The 24,775-nt window shown below is 36.2% G+C and overlaps 1 protein-coding gene across 5 annotated transcripts in view; it reads right to left on the bottom strand.

The window, feature by feature from the left end:
• Positions 1–24,775, bottom strand: part of AKAP6 (A-kinase anchoring protein 6) — a 279,971-nt gene that overhangs the window by 48,109 nt on the left and 207,087 nt on the right. For all 5 annotated transcript variants that reach the window (XM_062623049.1, XM_062623078.1, XM_062623054.1 and 2 more), the window contains 2 exons: positions 3,875–4,021; positions 228–452 (listed from right to left, as the gene is read on the bottom strand). In XM_062623049.1, the coding sequence (XP_062479033.1) occupies positions 228–452; positions 3,875–4,021 (372 nt within the window). The remainder of the gene's footprint in view (positions 1–227; positions 453–3,874; positions 4,022–24,775) is intronic.

Here is a 24,775-nt window from a genome sequence, read left to right as displayed (position 1 = left end):
TTATGGTGTGATTAGCCCTCTAACGCACTTTTCTGCTCAAAGTATTAGGAAAAAATGTTATTTTAAAGATTCAATAAAATCTACACAGATGAACACATAGCACATAAATGAAGGCGAACATATGAATATGATTACATATGTACATGCTTTGCATTATATTATGTATGAGATAAATATTTTATCCTTCCATAAAGAGGAGTCTCTCTATGAAAACTATGGTTTATTACCTTAAAATATTGCAGTTGTTTCTCAGCATTCATTGTTCCTTCATTTTCTTGTCTCAGACAGGAATTGAAGATGAAAAGCTCTGTATCTCTCAGCCACCCTTTCAGCTCTTTGATCCTGACCTCCAGCTGCCTTACCAGGCTGCCGCTTTCAGGCGAGAGCAGGTCACGTGGACCTAACCCACTGTGCCCTACCATTGTGTCTTGGATCTTCTCTCCTAGGGTTTTCTAATGCATCAGATAAAGAAAAGATAGATTAGTCTTATGCACCAAAACATATACAGGCTAATGTGCAACAAGAAGCATCTGTTAGATGACTGGAGATGTGGGGTTTTAAATAATTACTATTAATATCAATCAATTTCATTCTTTGTTTCCTTGTTTCAATCAATTTCATTTCTGTATCCTTGTTTCTGACTCATGCTGTTCTCTCTGGGTCACTGACTTTGATGGGAGCATGATAAATCAATGTTTATTAAGAGCAACTATGGACAGAGGAGACAAAACGGTATATAACTTTGTAAGGCAGTTACTCTCCAGAATTTGTCCGTAACTTCAGATGCTTATGACCATGAGAGTTAGTTGCTTCTAGGAAGCAAAAGAAACTATGACAAGCACTGAGTTCACCAAACTCTTATCCAAGGTACCATCTAATTTTCTGGGGGAAACACTGAAATACTGAGTTATTTTTTTGAGGTATGAACTATCAAGTCATAGCTTCCAAACTTGCAGCCCTCAGGTTGTATACAGGAGCAGTTACATCACAAACCAGCTGGTTTGCTTTTAAAAGTGGATGAACTCATTCAGAAGCCAATAAGCTAGAAACTGCAAAGCCTCAATGTGCCTGAACATCAGGCCAATTATTTAGGCAACTAAATTCAGATTTAAGTTCTCCATGCTAAGCATCCACTTTAAAAATAATGGACCAAAATAAACATTCACCTCTGATCGCTAATGAAACTAATTTACTACAGCTTTTCAAAGTAGTATTTCTAATAAAAGAACCACTGAATAACACTTTGATAGTGGACGCTGAGAGCATAATGAATATTCTGAAGAGGCTAGGGATAGAAAGTTACCTTCCTTTTCAGTATTTTGAAAGGCAATCTTTTACCATCACAAGGGAGATATGCTGTTGCCTGCTTTTTCTATGCCAAGCAGTATTTTATCTGACCTATAAGAGGCTGTCAGACTGACACTTATTATAAGCACTAGATCTGTGTTACTGATTGCAGAATATTGAATATACACTGACAATCACACCCAATAACCTTTTAAACTGATAATTAGCAGTGGTTAATTGTTGTAACATGAAAATACAGTTTTAGGTGACCTAGTATGGCTGTCTGATGAAAATACATGATTTAGAAAGTTACTGGAATATAATTTATAACAATGAAGTTAGCTTCCAAAAAATAAGCTTTAAAACAGAAAAAAATATAGACCAGCAGACATTAATCTACTATGTGATATTCTGTAAATAACATCTTTAGGAGATCATAACAGGCATGCTTTCTTGGCAACACCCTTCTATTTTCATGGTGAAAATATTGATAATTTGAAGACCCTCAGTGGAATCCAGAGCTAGCTATTGTTTTTATGCTGTAACGAAAGCAGCAGCAGGAGGTGAAATCAATGCCCTTGGAGGGTAGGGTCACAAAAAAGAATTTATTGCCACTTTTTTGTTCTGGAACAGTTTGCAATCATAAATTCTTCATAAACAGAATACTTCAGAGAATGGTCCATCTTCATAAATATACGACAGAGGACATCAATTTCATTTAATTCACAATTTGTGTCAGCACAGCAGATGCCAATGCCTGCCTTGATAGGGTTGTTTAATATGCAATTGAGACAGAGTAATATTCAGCACAGGGGACAAAATTTCACAGATTAAACTGTACGCACCACTGACATTTCATTCTAATGTATTTCCATTCCACACTGTTCACCTTAGATGAAAGTAATATTAAAAACCATATCCCTCTATTTTACCATTGTTAGAAGTTAAAATCCTTGTCTTTAATTTTTTTCATGCCAATTAAAATGTAATCATGCCAATTAAAACAGTATGCCTAGTGCTGTTAGTTTCTGCAGAGGTTTTTATTAAATTAAACAAAACTCTATCAAACTCTGCTTATTATTCATGAAATTGCATTTAGCAGGAAAATGGTTATATTTTATTTTTCTGTAAATGCTGAAATTAATAGCAAAATTTAATCCAGAAGTATGTTTTCATTTTAACATAGCAGTGGAGGGCTTTTTTTTTTTTTTGACACAGACAATTTCTAGACTTTTAGACTTATGATCAGTTACTTATCTCATAGTTTTATGTCCTACCAGCTCTAATCAGTGCCACTGACTTAACCTGATTAAATACATTGCAAATCACAAATGTAAGTCCTAAAACTGAAATTACTTTTAAAATACAAGTTGTCATGACCAGACGTAAAAGAATAGGTTAATAAGTTCCATTTTACCAGTAAATTTATTAATGTTTCAATAGTTTTAAAATGTTTGTGGTGATGCTGAAGATTAAAATTAAAAAGTAAGAAGCTCACTAATAATAAGGCAACTTTGTTACAATTTACATATTTAGAGAATCTAGTGATTAGAAATAACCAGGCTGAACCAAAAAAGCCCCACCTTCTAAAAATGCTAATGCACTACCAAATAAACTGAAGTGACATAAGTCAGTATTTAAAATGTTGTTGGCAGGTTGCAGGTATAGCTTACTTGTAATATATTAGATTTTTTTATTAAAACTAAGATAATAGCATGCAAAATTATGCAATGTAACTCTACTGCTAATATCACACATCTATAATTAATCATTTAAAGTAATTTATAAATTTATCTTACCCTTGATTTGAAGTGAAGGCAATTAAGGAGAGAAGTGGATGGAAAAATATATAGTTTGACCTCTCCCTCTCTCAGCTGTTTTACAATAGGAGAATAGTGTCTCCTGCACAGTGCCATCACTGATCTCTGGGTAACAGAATCACTATATTGCTTTTTTTGCCAGATTCTTGTATCTCACTCTTTGGCTGAGACCCAGCCTATCATAGCGTGAAATGAATTACATGAAACTTTTTTGGCTTTTGTCAAAAGTGAGCTGAACACAGCAGCATGAAACATAACTTGTATTCTTAGCTTCAGGTATTCAGATTTGTTGTGAATCTGTATATTTGTTTTTGAGCCGCCAGTGTGACCTGAAATATGCAGTGACAACCCCACTTTTCATCTTAAAGGTATAGTAAATAGTTAAACAGTAGATGTCTCTAACATGTAACTTCAGAATAAATTCTATTAACATTCACTCAAGCATGACAGTCAGTGTATATCAGATATACTGCATTATAGTTGACTTGGTTCATACCCATAATACATGGCATATTTTACTTACATTTTTTATGTATTAAAGAACTAAAATTATTAAAGTCAGACAGGAGACAAGCATGGAATAAAAGAAAAATCAACAGAAGAGGAAAATACTGTGGAGTTCTTAGCATGAGTAGCTTGTTTGAAATGTACATGGTGAATTGAAAGAGAGAGATATTTGTGCCTCAAATTAGAAATCAGACAGACAGCGTACTTCAACACACAAAAATGTACACATAACCTACAAACAGTAATAAAAATGCAAATACCCCAAGCAGTTCCCATTTTTCATTAATTGAATCCACTTTTTCAAGGAGATCACTTGGTAGTAAAACACCACTTTTCTTCAGAGCTTCAACCTTACTAAGCAGTTCCATCTTTTTTGGGTGCCTGATTGACATTTCTACATTGTATCTCTAAAATGAAAAGAAACAGATAATATTAGCTACCGTAAAGTGTTTTCTTTACATAAAAATAAACTTTAATTCTATGTGTCCAGTTAGGATCATGCTCACTACGTCATTTTTTAACTTTTTTTTTTTTTTTTTAAGCATAAACCTTCTCGTGACACATCTTAAGAGATTTAAGTACCAAGCACGTAGCCTTCTGGGTGACGTATCTATGCAGGCAGTTAGCAATTGATTACATGTAGTAATATTCACTCACAATATTCACTTGTGCAGTAGTATTCACTAACACTCTGAAGCTTGATCTGCCTTTGTCTCATTCAAGTCAAAGGTATCTTATTTCTCAAATATGCTACTTCAGCAAGTAACACTGTCTCCATTAAAAAAAAAAAGAAAGCCCCAAACCAAAACAAAAAAAACCACAAGCACCTTCCTCCCCCCAAATCAAGGAAATAGTTTCATAATTATGTTTCCTGTACAGTTTATTTCTTCTCTCTCTCATTGTGGATTCTTTCTCATATAGCGGCCTAAAATGCTATTACACACGAAAATGTGAGTTCCACCTTAGAAAAAACAACTAGACATAACTCCTTTACAACACAGTATCAGTAACTTGATTTTTATTGCATCAAACAACAGGAACAGTGAACTGGTACACAAACAAGAGCAGCTACAATGCTCATATAGTCCAATAGTTTCTTCAAACTGAAATTACCTTTTATTTTCTGCACTGTTATTTATTGTTAAAAAAAAAAGGGGGGGGGGGGAAGGGGAGGAGTGGGGACAGAGAAAACAGGAATAAAACCAGAAGCTGCTTTCAAAATGGCTATAATACAACTTTCTAAATATTTCAGCTGTATATTACTTATATACTTTATAAAAACGTATTCTAATCTACAGACACATCAACAGATAAATCTCTTTAAAACCTGTATTCTCTGAAAACTGGTATAAGTATTAAATATAATAGTTACTATAAGGATGAATTATATTTTAGTAACTGGTACAGCATATAAAAAAATAAAATTTAACAGAGGCATCCACTCATATGCATAATCTACATATCGTTAAGCTAATTCCTTCTCCTTCTTATGTATAAAACACTCATAGTATTACAATTTCTGATATGGCCAAAAATGTACCTTTTACTGAAAGAAGAGAGTTCAACACATATTCTTAAAAAGGTGTTTACAAGACATACATAAATTATGCACAGCTATAAGCAAACTGCATCCTAAACATTAAACTTTCTTTGCTTTAAATTCAGCCAAGGAAATTGCAATAGCAGCTCATACTGAAAATACTAATAACTGGGATAAGTACAAAAAATGAAACTAGAATAAGGAATGTTTAAAACATGGGTGCCTTTGCCAGATCCAAGAACATGCTCTGCAGGAAAACAAAGCAAAAATACAATTGGAGACAGCTTAAAGAAAATAATAAAGGTGTGAAATCACTGTTTCAGCTAACAGGTCCTCAGCATTTCCATGCATATGTTTGCATATTGTTAGCTTCATATTTTAATCTCTCATTTACACAACACATGCACATCATTTGTATTATGTAAACTTCAGCAAATATTAGTCATTTGTGGATCATAGAGCAAATGTTTTAAATGAGGTGATTTAAACCATTTCCCATTATTAATGAACACTGATCAGGTGTCTGTGTATCCAAAATTGCATGAATATGCATCGTAAAACACAAGGAATTGTTTATAAAGAACTTGCCTTTTGCTACTTGGTGTGCTGCGGCTAACATTTTAGAAACATACAACAGTAGCTATCAACCAGGCTTGGCACTAGGGAACTGGATCTGCCAAGAGGCAGCACCATTTTATTGGACTAAAATGTTCAACAAGTATGCTTCTTGGTGCTGCATTATTGCCTTTTCAGCTAGAATGGTTACTGGAGGAGATTACAATCTTCTTTATGTAATCTGATTTCTATTTAAAGATGATATAGCTGAAAAAGGATTTGCATAATTATTTCCATAAGTACATGTAATATCAAGACGAATCCAGAGTCCAATTTGCTAGGCAAGGAAATCCAGTTCGTGCGACTCCCTTTCTTTTGTCAAGTGAATTAATAGACTGAGGGAGTCCTCTAGCTGTGTGACACTGGTGCAGGCACAGCTAGTTAACACTCATCACCTATTCTGGGCTGGCAGCTGCTGCTGGCAGGACTGGGGCTGGGAATATTCCTGGACACTGCAGGACTGCTAAAGAAATGAAACACAGTGCATGTTTCTAACTACAATGCTCTTGTTAACATAGAAACAGAAGATGTTTCATTTAATTTTGGACTAGATAAAATGATTCAGTGCAGCATAATCCAAATAGTGTGACAGATGTTATAAAAGGTTATTACATTAAAAAATAAATAAACTAGATTTTATGCACTTGCTCTGTCTTTGTCACCATGTAGCCTACTGTATAAAAAAGCATGATGAAAGTGCTGATTGATAGAAAATGCATTATACTGTAACTGTAAAAGATGAAAGAATTCAGTTCATTACTAGATGTATTGGTATGTGACTGAGAGTCAGTATTGTTTCACTCCTGGATATTTAACATGCAGTGTGTATTTTAAGTTAGGGGAAGAGCTTAATGTACAGGAGGCACAGTTTGAGAACTGATAGCACAAGATGCTATTGCTAATGCTATTTTTTAATCCATTAAACACCTACACTCTAAGCAGTTGCAAGGAAAAATTAGCTACCAGCTCTATCAGTACCGCACAACCCTAGTCTGGTAGGACTACTTAATCCTGTGGTGAGAAGATAATTTAATCTTCAGATTCATTCTTTTCTCAGCTTTAACTGAGCAAAGGCTGCTGCATTGTGACAGCCTGTGGATGCTATGATATGGATTGCTGTTTAATAGCCAAAAATGAGATTAAGGAAGTTAGTCACAGGTTTCTCGCAACAGCCACAAAAAGAAATAGACGAGTAATATATAATTTCTCACAACACCTGTCATATTAAAAAACTGGGGAAAAAACCCAAACAACAACATACTGGAAAATCCTGCAAAATATTTACAGCATGATTAGCTGTGGGCATGCATGGCTGATATTGTGTTCTTGAAGCCGCTTAAAAAAAAATCCAAAACATTGTTATGTAAGTTAAAGAATTTTGTCTCTTTACTACTTCACACTCAATACCAGCATAAAATCAATACTTCCCACAGGACAAATAATGGAATTTAAAAAAAAAAAAAAAAAGGGAGTAGCATTTAGCTGTGAATGAGTTTGGCAAAAATATCTAAACCATGAGAAGTTGAATTCCAAAACAAAGCAAGTTAAAACCTTACTCCCCCTGATAAAAATATTCTAAGAAATTCATGCATGCTTGGACACTTTTTTTTTTTTGCACTTTCTACTAAACTGTGCCTTTTTTTTTCCAGCTTCTTTTTTTCTTTAAAAAAATTATATAAACCATTTTTTGTGTGAAAAATCACACCCGAAAATTCTGCCCAAATGGAGACTGGAACAATGCCTTGTAACAGTGTTAATTGTCACCATGGAAACCAGAAGAATAAGCCATTTTGAAACTGGTATAGAAGGCACACATTGAGCAACTCAAGCATTTTTCAGCCTCCCTCAGTGTTAAGGAACAAGATGCCTAGTCACTGAGAGGTCAGAGAAAGAAATCATGATGAAAGGTTTGTAGATGTGCACTGTCTGGTAAACAATAAAAAAATCTGTACACAGTTAACAACTCTGTAAGACTGCGCACTGCATCTTTCAGAAAGAGAAACATCACAAAAAGATGATCGGGATTGGGGTGCGGATTCCACCCCTTGAGCAAAACTTTAGGGCAATATTATGCGAACCTTGCCCCTAAAGCTCCCTGGGAATTCTGTTGTTGTAATAAAACTTCAGAAAAGGAAAAAAAAAAAAAAGCCTGCATGATGGAATTCAAAATAATTCTCTAAAAGCACACAGAGAGATTAAGACATCTATTGTAAGACTTTTGTATGGTGCTTCTGTTGGTTATAGTGAAAAGAGACTAGACATACTGAACACACAGTGGAGCTATGGCTACAAAGTACAGAAGAATTAAGCCAGTGAACTTTCTCCATTATTGGAATAAGGGTGTGCTATTTGTAGATGTTCTGCATTCCATCATTCACACACTAACAAAGTATCTTCAGTCAAATAGCACTGTATAACATGCAGCTGAGATCGGGACTGAGTGACTGGCAATTTGAGTTTCACCTGGATTGGATTTTTAAATTTTAAAAACTTGCCTCTGAGGGTTTTCCAGTGCTGCAGACATGAATATATGCACACACATGTTCAGTGTCTGTATGTGCATGCATCATCAGCGTTGGCACACATTTGCAAAATATACTAACTGCATGCATAAAATTGAGTAAAGAACACTCTGCAAGCAATTCACCAAATATTCAACATAAATATACGTAAACATATACCAATGCACATATAGCAATATTTGTCCATCATGCCTTCACACACATTCTCACTTTGCTTTCTGGATAATGTTTGCACTCCTCATGCTAGGCTTCATGGTGGCCCCTTAGGAAGCCCATGCCTAATGCCATTCAGTGACGAACAAAGAGTCTTTTTATTCCAAAGTCCAGGGTCCAAAGCTCAGCTGTATACAAGCAAAGTGAAGGAATCTGCTAGAGGCCAGCCTACACTTCACAATAGCTCTTACTGCTTCTACCTTTTTGGTGTTATCAGTGTGAAACATTTTAGAAACCATCCAGAAACTTGGTTATATTTCTTACACTATCAATAGCACTAGAACCTCTGGACAACATTCAAGATCTGGGCTGACTGATCTGTCCAGATAAATAGCAGTTGCTGTTTCTTGCAAACTTTATGTATTTCACTATTAGCAATTTATGGCAAATAATTGCACAGGGAAATTATAAAGACTCCTACAATTGCCCTTGTAAATTAATAATAGGCTTTCTTGCTTGGGATAAATTTGCTGCTGAGCCTTCGGAAAAATTAAAAAGTGCAATGTCATTTAAAATTGCCAGAACTCACACAGCAAATTACATCTGAGGTTAAGAATCAGTTTTTCCTCTTCTAGTTTATTCCATTTGCATGATCTGGAAATCATATTACATTGGCTATGTATTGTTAATTGGACATAGATTGCATTATCTTTGATATAAATCAAACTACAAATATTAAAATGAATTGCAAATTCTCTAATAGAAGATCATAAAACAATCTTTTTTAAGTATCTCCCATTAATAATTTAATTCCAATTATATCACTCAGAAAACTCAAGGAGAGTGCTAACTTATTTCCATTTGCTTTCTTCCCCTACAAATAAGCACAATAGCACAATATGTATTTGTGTGAGTGCATGTGTGTATGGGTGCATGCCTGTAAAACAAAACAAATTTTGGCACTTTTGTTTTAAGCCCCTGCAGACACCTTGAGTTTTTGTTTCAGAAAGTAGCGAATGTGGATTACACTTCTGATATGCATTCCTTTCTGTGGCAGCTAGAGAAATAAACACATTGAAAGAAATATTATGTAACTTCATGACTAAATTTTGCCTACATTAAAAAATTATACAGTTGGTACCCATTGTTCTGCATTTTTTTGTGGGATTTTTTTTTTTTTTTTTTTTTTAGGAGGGTGATCCCAACCCTCTAAATTTCACTATAAATGTAATATCTTTTTGAAGACTTTGTATGCCCTTTAATGAATTTATATTAAATATTTAATACTGTTTAGGGCATATCCACTACTACCAAAAACAGTTATATTCCCAGCAGTCCCACTGTTTCAGGCAGAGGGCTTGATTGATCCTCCTAGCCTGAATTGAGTAGAATGAAAAGAAGCAGTTGGAAAATAGCTGCAATCATTTAATGCAGATGACCTCTGACAGGCTCGCAGCTCTTCTATCTGAACAGAAATTTGCATGGGGTCTCTGTGCAGAGGAACAATGTAACCTAAATGGTAGACAATCTTTATTCTAATGAAGTGGGTGTCAAGGTCAATGTAAAACTGCAATGATAAATGGTGCACCACTAGGCAAGAGAAGTTGCATAGGCATTGTAGTGCTTTCACATTAATTGAAGGCTGAAATTCACTGAGTGAAAGCACAAGACTCTCTTTTCACCATAATGTGTTAATGCACAAATGTTTAAATGTTTTATTCAAGCCCCTAGCCTGTTGGCACAAATCTTATTGCAAACAAAAATACAATAGTTGGCCAATAACCAGAAAAATAGAACTTTTTATTGGCTTGCCTTATTTCTTGAATTCCTAACAACTTCCACAAGCTGCTCAGAGTACCAAAAGAATAACAAGTCTCCAGACACCTAATGTAATTCCCATGATCCTTTTTCTATTTAGGATATCTGTCTTTAATTAGTTCCAAACAAGCAAGCCTTTAGACAACTCTTCATTAGATACCATTCCCAATGAACTAACTGCGAGAAGAAAAGTCATGCTTCAATATTATTATTTCCTAGATTCCAAGTTTTCTTTTAGTATATAGTTAACATCTCCAGGTGCCTTTTGTTCTCGGTAAGAATTAGACCAGTAAAACTGGGTTTTGTAATGCAAAGAGTTGTGTGCCTAGAGTGGGGACTAAACTACAATCTGTTATTGTGGCTTTGTCAAAACTGCAATACAACTATAATTATAGTACTTCATCAGTTGATCAAGCAATTTGTAGAAGGCAGTACACTCTGTCTTATAAAAATGAGGAGGACAGTAAGCTGCTTTTTAAGATCCTGAGCTGCTTAAGCTTGTTAAGGGTATATTGTTTGCTAATACACTCATTAGCAGCCAAGCATTTTAACTTCATCAATTAAAGGGGAAATGGTGTTGCACCATTAGTTTCACCAAATGCTAAAATAACGATAGCAGTCTACAGCTAAGAATTTTAGAAAATGTATTTTCACCTGCAAGCTGCATTATACGCTCCCAACGGGGTTTTGTGCAGCCATATATACATGGGGGGGGGGGGTGTATCTACACGCGAATGTAGGTGGTGAAAGCCCTGCACATAGTTGTGAAGCTAATTAAATATATACACATATACACCTTCTTAAAATTTTCCAAATCCCATAAGGATTGCTGCTGAAGTACAGCATCATTTTTTGACACGGATGAACATTTACTTATCTGAGTAATCCAAAGGATGACAGTTTATTCCTGTGAACAACTAACAGCTCTCCTGGATAACTAACGGGTTCGCAACATGGATGATAAATTTTGAATATTTATCAGCTTTTATAGTTTTAGGCTTTTCTGTGCAAATAGATGTTAACAATACGATTACAGTTATTAGACAAGGAGCTATAACTTGTTACTAATTAAGAGGATCTGCAGTACTTTCAATTTCAGGGAGGCTGTGAGTGGCACGTACTGTACAACACCATTTCTATTTTACAACTTGCCTGAGCAGGGGAATTTTCCATATGGAAATCAGTCTTCAGGATATTGCAATTCAGAGAATAAACTCCAGTGGAAAGAAAAAAAAAAAGTATAGTGTAAAGGAAGAAAAAAAAACCCACGTTACTGATGAAACTGTTTAAAAAACTGTACAGCTTCATCTGTGTGTGATTTGTCAGGTCTGAAGCTTTGACGTGCCCAAGGGGCAGACCCCAGCGGGGAGTAGGCTGCAGAGCTAAATAGCTGTGAAAGAAGTCTTAATGTAGGATGGAATTCAAACTAACCTTGACATGACCTCAGGAAAAATATGCAAAAAGTAAAATGAATGCACTCTGCAAGATACATCCTAATTTTGTGGCCGAGCTGGTTAGTTTCACAAACATAACTGGGACTTTAAAAGCAAAATAAAACGCAAGGAAAAAGGGGAAACTTTGGAATTTGAAGTAAAAACTTAGGCAGGCATAGGGTGTTGCTGTGGAGGCATATGAACCATTTGGAAACAATCCAAATAAAAACCAACACTGAACAATATTGTTGTCAGCCTGTCTATTCAGGAAAATTGTTTTTTTAGGTTGAATATAAATGACACAAAGCCAAGATTACATCATTGCATTACAAAGTCTGTTGTGGCTTTTAGCCGAACAAGCCCCATGGATCTACTGGCTGATGGCAGTAATTCGGTACAAAGTTTTAAGGGCTTCTCTCCCTCTCTCTTTTTTTTTTTTTTTAAGCTTTGTTACTCTAAAAATAGAAGAATTTTTAAAAAAAAAATGATTATTTAAATTTTTTAATCCACATCCCTGAGTTTGTTCTGCTGCGAGTTTACTACTTGATACAAACAATAAAAAAATTGAGTGGGTATATTAAGTCTTGATTTGGTTTTATTACGCATTTTGCCTGTCTTGCTCTGTGTTCAGTTAAGCAGCAAGACATCCACCTTAATATAGCAGCCGAGAACTGGCTAATTCGCTAGATATATGGAAATTTTAATTGAGTGTCAACTTGTGTTGAAATTCAATCCCATTGCCTTCAGAATGCAATTCTGTAGCAATACCAGTTATTTACTACACTATTAACCAGATTTTAAACATAATGAAATTGCTAAGAACATATAACCAAAATACAGCGGTTTGAATTCCTATAGCAAGGGTTGTCCAGTATTAGGTGCATATGATTTCATAGATCTAGAAACTGCCACCCATCTACAAAGACAAATACCAGCAGATGATGGTGGAACACAGTCCCACCATGCAGAATAGCACATTTCAGGTAAGGCCACAGAGTTGGTGCATTTCACATCATAACAATCTATCAATCTTATAAATGATGTGTTTTATTGGGATCTATGGCTGATATATGAAGGAATTGCTGAGATTCATCTTGCAGTGCTTGCTACAATGCTGTTTCAGCTCTGAGGTATTTTTCCTACCTTGCACCACCGGTGTGTGTGGTGTGTGACTTTTAGTGTAGACCAATATAAATGTAACCAATGGACATGCTTAACATATTAAATGTGGATTTAGCTTAATTTACATTTATTTAGTTGCCTGGAGAATAATTGATATTAAATAACTTTAAAACGGTGCTCTTTCAGAATTAATAACCACTATACCTTTGGGTTAGTGCTCAGGTATATTTATTGAGGAAAAATTACAGAGTAAGGGAGATTCCAAAAATACTGGCATAGACTGCTGTTTGCCCATTACTGAGCAGAAAATGTATCTGATGGCAAGGAAACTGTCCTGGAAACAAAAAAGTGGAGTTGCAGCTCCATCCTTTGCTGGATATTCTGAAATCTCATATAGATACATTTTTACATTCAAATTTTTACAAAATAAAATACAACAATGTAAGATTATGGAGATTTTTTTGAAGAAGATAATCAAAGAAAGTAATTTACAATCTGTTATCCTCCCTTCTGCTAAGCTGTGCCTACTTTTGCAGTATGCATGAAACATAAAATTGAAACTCCTCCACACAAAGATTTAATTCCAAATGCACTGACTATTGTCAGGCTGTGTGTTATAGGCATCATTCTATTTTGAAATGGATGTTCTTGCACATCTATCTTTCACAGACTGGCTCTTCTGAAGTCCTTACTCCATTGTTACTCAGCCAGAATGCTAATGATGGTCAGTAGTAGCCTTCCATAAGTGAAGTTTGACTGAAAATCAACAAATAAATTACCTTCTCTTCCAGCAAAACCTACTGGGATATGTTTAAGGTTAGAATATCTTTGGATCTTCTTACCTATTTGCCATACTGTTTCGTGGGAGAAGAGGCTTGCCACTGCAGAAAGAGCCAAATGGAAATCTAAGTTCCTCAGACCAACAGGGACAGAACTCTAAGTCTCCGCCAAAGGACAGGAAAATTCATAAAGAACAGGACACCCACCATTTAAAGCACAGTGGCTTTAGTAATCCAAATTACTAGACTTTTTCCACTGTAAGAAAAAGAAAATCATCCCTGACCTGTAGTGATAGCCCTGTAATCTTTGCAGGCTGGTGAGTGACCTTCAGTCAAGACCACACAGACTGTGTCTAGCTTTTTCAGTCTCTAACCTCAGCACATGTGGATCTGAGTTCTTATTACATGTAGTATCTAGGCTAACAATATGATCTTTAAAGTATTTGAACTTTTTTTCTTCATGACAGAACTTATACCTGTTTGAGGGCCCATCTAGGTACTGGTTAGAAAGGGTGTTGACAGGAGATTTCTCAACTTGACCCAAAGTTATAATAAAAAATGTCATTTTTATTTTAAATGCACATCCTGTACTGTATTAAGTGAAAGCTAATAGTTTTTATAATGTGCTATTTGATTTGTTCCTTATAATTTCCCTTGAGTTATGTCAAAGTTGGCACACACAGCAGGTCCACTAGGAGTTCTAAAATATCTCCACTGACTATCTAAAACACTGGCAATCACTGTAATTCCTTTTACAGCTATACCGCATCAAAACTATTGTTAAAACATGTTAAAAAAAAAAAAAAAGTTAAATAGTTAACTATTTATTATCATCTCTGGACAGAAATATCCTGAACCCTTAAAGAGACACAGCAGATAACAGGTAGTCACTTTTCCAGTACACACTGATGTTATTACAACAAAAGGAGACAGCTGCCATCCCAGTGCCGTTATCTGTGTTAACAATGGGCAAGTCCCCTTTTATACTGAATTTTATAAATTCTTAAGGACTCAGTATTTAATTTTTAATATTATTCTAGGAAAAACATATAGTACTATTTTAATAAAGGAAAAAATACTCTCGAGTAAATAAGTTATTTTTATGATCAACTACAAACCACTTTCAAGAGCAGATTTATAATGGAACTGCTGACAGTTCCTAAACTAAGGCTGTATGAAGGCTGCAGAAACAGCTATTTCAGAAAACATTTTTAGCATTAGGAAAAGTCCAACTTTCTTTGAACCTGAACTTATTTTTTTACAATAGCAAGTAATGTTAACAGCATGCTGAAAATGCTAAGGCTAAGTGTACAGTGTCAAAATAGATTGAATCTCTCTGAAAACTGGAAATTCAAGCATTTTAAACATAATCCAGATGTTAGGCTTTTAATCACATTTCAAGAAAGAGGAAACTTATGCAATACAAAATTCATACATGCATATTTCATTAGTGCCTTTCCTATCACTGAATTAAAAATTTCTAACATATGTTTTCCTCAAACAGATACTGTTTTAAATTAGAAGAGTTGGCCAGAAGTTGTGCACCTCACAAATGTCATTGAACCATTTTAACATGGAAGAAAATATTTCCTTTTTTACAGTATTAACAGCTTCGATGGCAAATGTACAGCAGCAGTGATCATTTTTTGCCTTATTGATAGGAAGCTCAAGAGTCTCCAAACAAACTAAGCATTTAAAGATGACTAAACAGCAAGAACTAACAACTAGCCTTCTTCAGAATATCTGAGACTGAGAGCACTCAGACTGACCTATATGTATTTAACAGATGCTTTTTCTTTTCCTCACTGGTTATTGAAACAGGACTATTCTATGCCCAAGCAGCTTCCTCTGGCAAGAGTCAGACTACCTTGAAGGTGGAAGATGTTCTTCCAAGGTGTATTTCAATACTAGGACACTTAACAACACCACCATGTTTGCTGAATGATATTTAAAGACTATATCAGTGTGGCCATTGCTTCTACAAACTAACATACATATGATTTTTGTTATTTTTTTCACCTTTGGACTCTTAGAAAATCTCATTTCTAAATGAGTCATTTCTAAAAATGGACTTTCTGAATGTAATAACATTTTCATTTTTTAAATAATTTAAGACTGACAAAACAACAATAAAAATGAGGGGGAACCATCACAAATATAATGGGAAAAGAAAAAGGGAAAAGACCACCTGCATGTGGCACTGGGCTTATTCTGTAAGACCCTTGTAACTTATGAGGAGTATGGGAAGCATGACCATGAACCAACAGGAACAGAAGTATGTACTCTGTTACACTGCAATGTAGTGGAGTGAGATGGTACTGTAAATTTCAGTTCTGTCCAGAAATGTTGGAAACTAGATAATCCAGGACGTGCTGAAAGCCAGCCTGTATCTCCAACAGCTGCTGTGACTAGAAGAGATACTAAGCCTCTTTCTAAATGGCAGCCAGCAAGGGTTTGCCTAATGCAGCCTTTTACAGGAAGGCTCAAGCTTGTCATTCCTATGCTTCAAATAGTTGCAGACTTCCAACACTCATGTGAGGTGAAGAAATACTGTTCTCAATTTAAAATGGGAAACTGAAATAGAGATGGATGTTGTGCCCAGTCTCAGGGATGATCGCTGATGTAGGAGAGCAAGTCTTTTGAGATTCGCTTCAGCATCCTGTCGAACAGAATATATTCTCTGAGCTCAGAACTATTTAATGTTTGCTTCACAATAGATTGAAAATAATGCACTTATGAAACATTTTAGTCATTTTATAAAATACCTCAGCTCTAAACTCAATAAATCTTTATTTCTACAAACATGTAGGAACTAACACTAACAGTTACCTTAAAAGAATACATGAACACAGTGACACTGAACTCATTTTGTCTACTGAACAACTAGCAAGACAGAAACAAAAGTAACTTTTGTTTTTCTTGACAGAAACTTTTCTACATTTCTTTCTATTTCCCTGATTTCAGGTGTCTGTTTTCAAGGATTTGTGCTGCTGCTAAAGGTGAACTGTTATTTGCTGGCATGGTAAAAGCTGAAAGCTTCTCATCTCTAACAGCATTCTGCCAAAATATTCTCTGACAAAACTTGGGCTGATTCATAGATCTGAAGTTCAAGAAATTGTCATAATCTAACCTTACCATTTGTATAAAATGTGCCCTACTCTTACTTTCTCTATATATATTAAGCACTCACATTTCTGGCCTGGAGAAGATCTTTTGGTGTTGCACCCAGACCTGATTCAAAGATGCAAATGATGGAAAATTCACAGCATTCCTTGGTAAAATGAAAAATAAAGAGAGTTTATGTGTGTGTGTGTGTGTGTGTGTGTGTGTGTGTGTGTGTGTGTGCGCGCGCAGTTCTGGTGTCCTCAAAATAAGAAGGACATGGAGCTGTTGGAGCAAGTTCAGAGGAGGGCCACAAGGATGATAAGGGGCTGGAGCACCTCCTGCATGAAGACAGGCTGAGAAAGTTGGGGCTGTTCAGCCTGGAGAAGAGAAGGCTGCGTGGAGACCTCATAGCAGCCTTCCAGTATCTGAAGGGGGCCTATAGGGATGACGCAGAGGGACTCATCATCAGGGACTGTAGCAACAGGACAAGGGGTAATGGGTTTAAACTAAAGCAGGGGAAGTTCAGGTTAGATATAAGGAGGAAGTTCTTTACTGTGAGGGTGTTGAGGCACTGGAATGGGTTGCCCAGGGAAGTGGTGAATGCTCCATTCCTGGCGGTGTTCAAGGCCATGCTGGATGGAGTCCTGCACAACATGATCCAGGGTGAGGCATCCCTGTCCATGGCAGGGACGTTGGAACTTCATGACCTTAAGGTCCTTTCCAACACTATCCATTCTATGATTCTACAATTCCTTCACTGTTAGAAATGGTTTGACTTGTTTCGAGTTTGAATTTGTTTAATTTTACCTGTTTTAGCTGTTTTATCTTCTTATACCTTTGCCAATCGCTTGTCTGTGAAAGCATGACATTACTGTAAGAACCAAACATGAAACCAGGTAACTTGCACTGATCTTCGGTTAACTGTTCAGTGTTTCTGGCATTGCACTTTATAGCACCAAAACATAGAGAAGTTGAACAATTTTTGCAGAGGCTGGTGAACTCAAATGCCACACACTGGGCATTCTTGATTCTTCCTAGGGCTGTCAGAAAACAAATTTTCGATAACTCAGCCCTGATATAAATGAAAAAGAATGGGTTTGGATTTAATTTGTGTTTATTGACAATACTGGCTGTATATTTTGGGGTTGACTTGTTAGGTTCTTTGGTTCACTTAAGGATTTTTTTCTGTATCTATTCATGCTGTAAAGGAGGATGGGGAACAGGAGAAAAATGAGATGTTCACCCACAAGGACAGTATTTTCTAGTGCACGCTATCAACTGCTCTAGATTCACTGGAAATTGTAAAGTTGAATGTGAAGTGATCTCAACAGCCCAGGGAATCTGCCTCTTTGTGCTTAGCATTTTGTAATGAGCTTCTCTGAAATCAGCACATAGCATAACACCAGTATATTAATAGAACCAGCAATTCAAAAAAAAAGAATAGTTCTGTAAAGATTGTGCAGTAAAACTGATTTCAGGAAAAACCCCCACAAGTTTATGGTGACTTGTGTTGCCTCATGGAAATGCTAATCTCTGTGCCCTAAGCAAACTGATAAACTGGTGACTATAACATCGATATCCAAATATATATCTAACACTTGCAATGTCAGTGGATTTAGAGATTGGCAAGTTAGTGTTGTTTTAATGTCTGAATTCTACTTAAAGAAGATGGAAAAGGCATATCTTGAAAATTGAAAAAGATAGACATATATCTGAGAAGGAAAGCAATGCTTGAAAGGACTGCAGCAGCAGGAAATATGGACACAAACCCAGTAGTGAAGTAATATTAAGCAAATTCAGGATACTTTGAATTGACTTCAGCTACAGCAAACACTAGGGAAGACATGAACTTTTGTCTTTCTGGCATTCTCTCAAGACATTCTGGTCCTGCTTTGTGGAAAGCCTATCCTGGTACTCATGCATGTCATGATAGCTATCTGGCTGTTCAAATACGAATTGGAAAGATCTGTGCCCATTAAGACTTATGCTTAGAGCAATCTGCAATGATGTCTTCAAATATAACTATTTGCCTGGTTAATAGATGTTTGCTACACTATGTAGGGAATTTAGTAATTCCAAAGAAAGAAGGAAAAATTCAAGAAAAAAAAAAAGAGAAAAAAAAGAGGGGTAAGGAAAAGAGCCCATTACTGACTTGGTTTTTCAATTTTTTTTAAGGAATACATTCTATTGAGAATATTGGCAAAGGTGACTGATTTTTATGGTGGCAGAACTTTTGTGAATGGTACCTCCACTTCATTGACATAAATAAAGTGGTTTCACTTCTTAGTTTAAGTGGCTGTACTTCCTATCTTAATAACATTTTTCTAATTAGTGACAATTCTAGAAATAAAAGAGTATACTTTGTTGAATACTCCATGTTCGTAACAGTACTAGGTTACATTTTTCAAATCTACATCTGAGTCAACTTTTAGGTCATTTAGTTAGCTATTATGCTAGAGGTATATGTTGCCATAGAACTGAAGTTTAAAGAAATTAATTAATACATATTTTATAACAGGCCATAGAGCTTTTGTACCTTAGACAACTACACTAGCACTACATAAACCCTATTAAAGGTTAATTTTTCAAGCTCATTGGTGATTGGCATTTTGTACTGATGCCTGAAGAGTTGCCATTGAACTGATTTGATTCTTTTCCTCTTTCATAAAGTGTGGAAGAAATGCCAGAAACAGAAATTAACTGTCGTTTGGTAAAGCCATTAAGCACTTAAGAAAAAGGTTTGAATATTTTAACCATGCAAAAATCTTTAAGGACATTATGTATGTTTTTAATTTTGCAACCTTTCTTCATCCTGAAAAAGTCCCACTGGCATGAATACACTTACATTTGGTTAGTACAAGAAACAAGACAAAGTTAAGATTGCAAATGTCCCACTTGCACTCACGAATAACGCCATCTAACAACGGAAGTTTTAATAAATATGATTGTACACTTCTGACGGAGTTAGGGCGCATGCTAACACAGTGTAGTAGGCCACCTGGTGGTCAAATCTGCTAATTATCCATTTTAATCTAACAGAAAATGAGATGGCCATTCAAAGAAAAGATAAACATTAAAGAAATTAATAAACCCCATCAACTAAAGACCATTGGAATTAATTTAAATATATAGAAAAGAGATTATTTTCTTCATTTTATCTTAGGTTTTCTGGGACTGGCTGCTGCTTGAGGCAGGATACCAAGGTTGACTAATATCTTCTCATGTTAAAAATGGTCAGTAGCTAAATTCATAGGCTTTTGCATGCCACCTTATAAAATAAAATCCCATAACACGTCAGTGTATCAAAACATACCCCTCTGCCCCTTAGGAAAGACCAGAAGAGAATCGGGATTAAAAAATAAAACACAACATAATTGTTTTCCAGGAGCTTTCCTGGGAAGCTTGAATAGAGGCTACACAAAATGATGTTGGCCAGCATCACTACTTAAAAGGATGTAGGAACAAAGACTACTATGCCCACAGATCTGGGTCCAAACATCTCACAGCCATACAAAGCAATGACAGCAGGCATCAGTGCAATCCATTGTTAGCGTTGTACATTCAGACTCACAAAAGAAGTGGATGTAAAATGTAAGGTCACTGCCGACTACTGACAAGTAGCTGAGATGCCTGAATAGATGAGTTAAGGTCAGAACTTCAAGAAAGATTCTCAACTATTGGATGACCTGACAACTAGGGATCAGAACATGGGAGAGTGCCTGGTTTTGAGATTTAATCAATCAGAATCTACTGGTGTTAGAATCTGTAGTGCTCAGGTAGGAAATTCTGGCTCTGCCAGATTAAGTCAGCAAGCTAAAAGGTACAGAATCATAGAATATAGCTACAAAGAGAATTCAAAGATGCAGCCTGGAAAAGGTACCATATACTTCAGGAGGGCAGAATTTAGAAAGCACCAGAGAGGAAAGAAGTAAGCATGTAACTGGAAATGGTGGGTGTTCAGCGCTATTTTTAGCCTTATAAAATCATAAATATCAATATAAAAGCCTCTTCTCATAAGACCTCTGCATCAAATTCACAAGCAAATCATATGCATGAGCCAGACGGTCTATGCTGACTTCAACGGAACCAACTGCCTAAACCATCAGATCTGCCATCACTTTAGGTCTCCCGGTTTGGAGGTTACCCAGACACTAAAGAGATGTTAGGAACAGATACAGGCACTCATAAGCATAACAGCTTTCAAATGATATGCAAGTTATTATAGTAGTGCAGTGACTGGATTGAAGGGAAGGAAACAGGGAAATTGGTAGAAGATTCATTTTCTGTCATGAATTCATTTGGGTGAAATGCAGGAAATATATTTCCTCACTGTTTAAACACGCAGGGGCAAACCAGAAAATTTTAGCTATCATTTAAGCATGCATCAGCACCAAGGTCAGAATTTCCTACCTGCTGGTTTACCATGGCAATGAAGAGCACTGTCTGTGGAAATGGTTAGTTCACAGAGAGAGAATACCCTGTTATTCCATCAGGAAATAACTTGTGAGACACGCGGCTTTGAAAGGAGATACAAAAAGCTCCTCACATACATTCAACCTATCTCCCACAATAACCATTTCTGCTTGCTGTTGCCTGCTGCAGTGGGCCAGCAATATTCTACCTCTCTTTTAATCTGTCTTATAACAGGAAGAGTTCAATTTTACTTAATGTGAGCCAAACAGAAACACTTTCCATGAAATACACATTATATTGCTTAACATTTTAATACTCTGAGTAACTTTGAAATATGCCAGGAATAGCAAAGCTTACTTGTTTAGCATTTGTGCTGTTAGACAAAATACATGTACATAGATATGTATCTTACATACAACTGAACTAAATGAAGATATGTGCCTTTATATAACTATATTCTCTTTGATTTGCATCTATACTAGGTTCCTCACTATGTTAATCTGCTTTTTTTGGAGGACTCAGTACTGTTCATTAATTTGTAGGGATACATCCAGCACTTGAAGTAAGGTTTAAAAAAAAAGAAAAAGAGGTGGGCTGTGGGTCTGCTTACAGCTAGAGGCAGCACACGGAGTCTTAAAGGTGAGATATTGCCCATCAGGTAACTCATGGCATATTACCTCTCCTGGAACACAAGTGCATTGTGGATGTGAAGGGATCAAGGTGTGCTGTTGCTTCTGGGCAAGAGAGAAACCCCTAGTTTCACTGATTTCAGAAACCAGGGCTTTCTGTTTGAAGGAATGCTATTTTAACTCTAATTTAGACCTACACTCACTCACTACTTCTAGCACAGTGTGGGGAAAAGGAAAATGACAGAGGAACTGCTACAGGAGCTCTATATCACCAAGAGATTCTCCTAAAGCTCAGTCCTTTGAAATACGATTCAAGGACTGGCATCTTGCTTCCTTTCTCCCCCTCCCAACATTTTATTTGCTCTTGGTCCCCTAACTTTAGTTAGTTAGTTAGTTAGTTTTTAGTCACTCTATATTAACCACTGCAAAAATCCATGGGGTTTTGCCAAATGTGCAAAAAATTTGTAAAAGCTATTGTTCATGTCTGTGAAAGATTGGCCTGTCCTTCTATCAAGGGTTCTGCCTGTTTCCTGAGTGGTTCCTGTTTTCTCGTGGCCAGCAGCAAAGTCCTTCAAAAATCAACAGATGCCACCCACAGGTGACTCAAATGTTTTCAAGTTTTCTGCATTCAGATTAAAACTCCTGTCCAGGTTTTCATGTAGGAGTTAGTTATGGATTGCATCTTCGACATTTTTGTTTCCTATGTTTAGATTGCCATCAGCTGCTCACTAGACTAAGAGTGCCTGTCCATATTATACTGGAATAGCTCTAGAAGCTGAGAGCGATGAGCATAAAAGCCTACAGATAGTTAGCAAAATACGTAGCAAAACAGGCTGTGCTGTTCATTCAGATCAATATGCCAAAACAGTTTTGACATCACAGTGAACACTGATGCCCTGAAAAAAAATCTGTGACATGTCCCAGGCTCTCAGCATTTTGTTCAACAGTTTTGTGATCAGATTTTCTGGCCAGTAGTAGATAATTTATCCACTCCGCATCACTTTCTGGGGGTGCATGGTGTCTGCTTTGCCACGTTGCCTTTTTCAGTAGTTTTACTGAAGACTAACAGAATTCCGTCTTTAGGGTGATTTGTGGGGTTTTGTGCTAAGCTCAATTTAACCTCTAAGTGCTCTTAGAATCTTCTTCAAATATGTTATATTCAGCTAGAATGCTAGAGAGCAATCACAGTGACCTTCCTGTTCCTTTCAGGTACTGCTCTGAATATTGCTTTCCAGTTGAAACCAGAGCTTGTACAGACCAGCGGCCACGGTGTGTAGAATTCTTGAAAAACAATAGTAAACTTTGATGACATCTCTGATTTCAGGGGCTCCTCACTGACTGACTGCATTTATCCACTGGTCTCATAATGATTTCATTGCACATCTGCAGTGCTTGGTTGCATCTCTCCAGTCTAATTTTGCTCCTTATCAGTGTTGCACTGCAGCTGGCTCCACAATCCAGCTGGTATCAAATTAGTCATTGATCTAATAGCATAGTTGCAAATATAGCAATTGAATGCCTGCAGCCTTCTGCATTGCCAAAATGCTGAGAAACTTCAGATCTGTTTAAGTCATATTACACATATCTACTTCTTCATTAAAACCTTAAATTCTCATTGGTTTCAGACACTGTACTTTAATTTCAAAGGTAACTGCAATATTCAATGTGTCTGCCTGGCTCTTTTTTTCAGTAACATTTTTCCTTCTACTTTTCCTGTTGCCTGTTACACTACATATGTTACACTAAAAAGCCTACATTTTCAGGCAGTCTGCATCTGCCCTGCTTCATGGGTTCTTTTGACTTACATCTATGTGTGTGTTCTGCTGTTTCTATTTTGGCACTTCTCTGGATAGCTTGGCCACTCTTTGGAGGCATATATTAGATTCACTTTACTCTAATGTCTTCCCTGTGAATAGGAACTGTGTATTTTACAAGTGATCCTGGGGAAGAGATACAATTAAGAAATGTTTTATGTCTCCAGTTACACATGGGTGCTCTAGTTTTTGGCACCATACCATATCCTCTTTTCTGTTTCTGGTATTGGTTAAGAAAATCTTTTTATAGCTTTAAATTTACTTAGAGCTATTTACATCATTTTGATCAATTCTTTTTAGAGACTAAAACATTGTTTCTGTTGCCTCAAAGAAAAGCCTTTTTTTTTTGTCTGGAGTTCCAGACAAAACTCTGGTGCTCATAGTCACTGCTACCTATGTCCTGCGATTTTCAGTGGTTTTACCTAGGTAATCACAGATATTTACTTCCTTTCTAATGTGACGGTTGTCTCAGATCTCATTTAGAGAAATAAGATGGAAGAATTTAATATTTTCAATCTTAAACTAGCTCTTTAATCACTCCCTCGATTGATTCTTGAACTTCAGCACGGTGGGGGAGCCCAGACCAATAGTCTTCATTGGCAGTGAAACCTATTTGCTTCTGCCTAATCCTCTGGGCACTGTGAGTTAGCTGCCAATCTACCATGTGTATTCATGAGTTGAAGAAATATTGTTTGGCCTTATTTACCAGAAAATTATCCTGTATGTTTATTAAAACTGAATCAAATATGTATCTTCATACCCGTTCTAATCTTCAGTAGGCATCTCAGAATTTTTTTTCTCTACTTAGCAAGTAAACTAACTATACAAAAGCACTATAAGGCTCATACAGCACCATGGCCATAGCATTTAATCATAACTGACAGCAAGAGGAATGGACAGAAAGGTCCCTAGCTCAGTACAGAAGCAAAGGTGGAAAAGAGAGGTGATTTTCATTACCTGATTTATTCCCTTTCCTTTTTTTTTATTTATTTATTTAGACTATTACATGTTTCAGCCTCTGGCATAAACATCTTACGTGTTCTAGTGGAGAGATAACAAAAAAGAGACACCTAAAACCCATAACTGAAGATTAAATCAGGCAGAAGTTCTAAGAGTAGAATTTTCCTTTGACCCGAACTGAAACAATAAAGAAACAAAATATTTTCAAAAAGATCTGTTTTCTTTTTTTTTTTTTCCTGGGACCTGGATAAAAAAAGC

The sequence above is a fragment of the Pezoporus occidentalis genome, unplaced genomic scaffold, assembly GCF_034315485.1.
Source record: "Pezoporus occidentalis ecotype Australia unplaced genomic scaffold, CSIRO_AGI_Poc_V1 ctg108, whole genome shotgun sequence".
Taxonomy (NCBI): Eukaryota; Metazoa; Chordata; class Aves; order Psittaciformes; family Psittacidae; genus Pezoporus; species Pezoporus occidentalis.
Note: the sequence above shows the minus strand (reverse complement) of the source record. Positions and strands in the feature narration are given on the sequence as shown.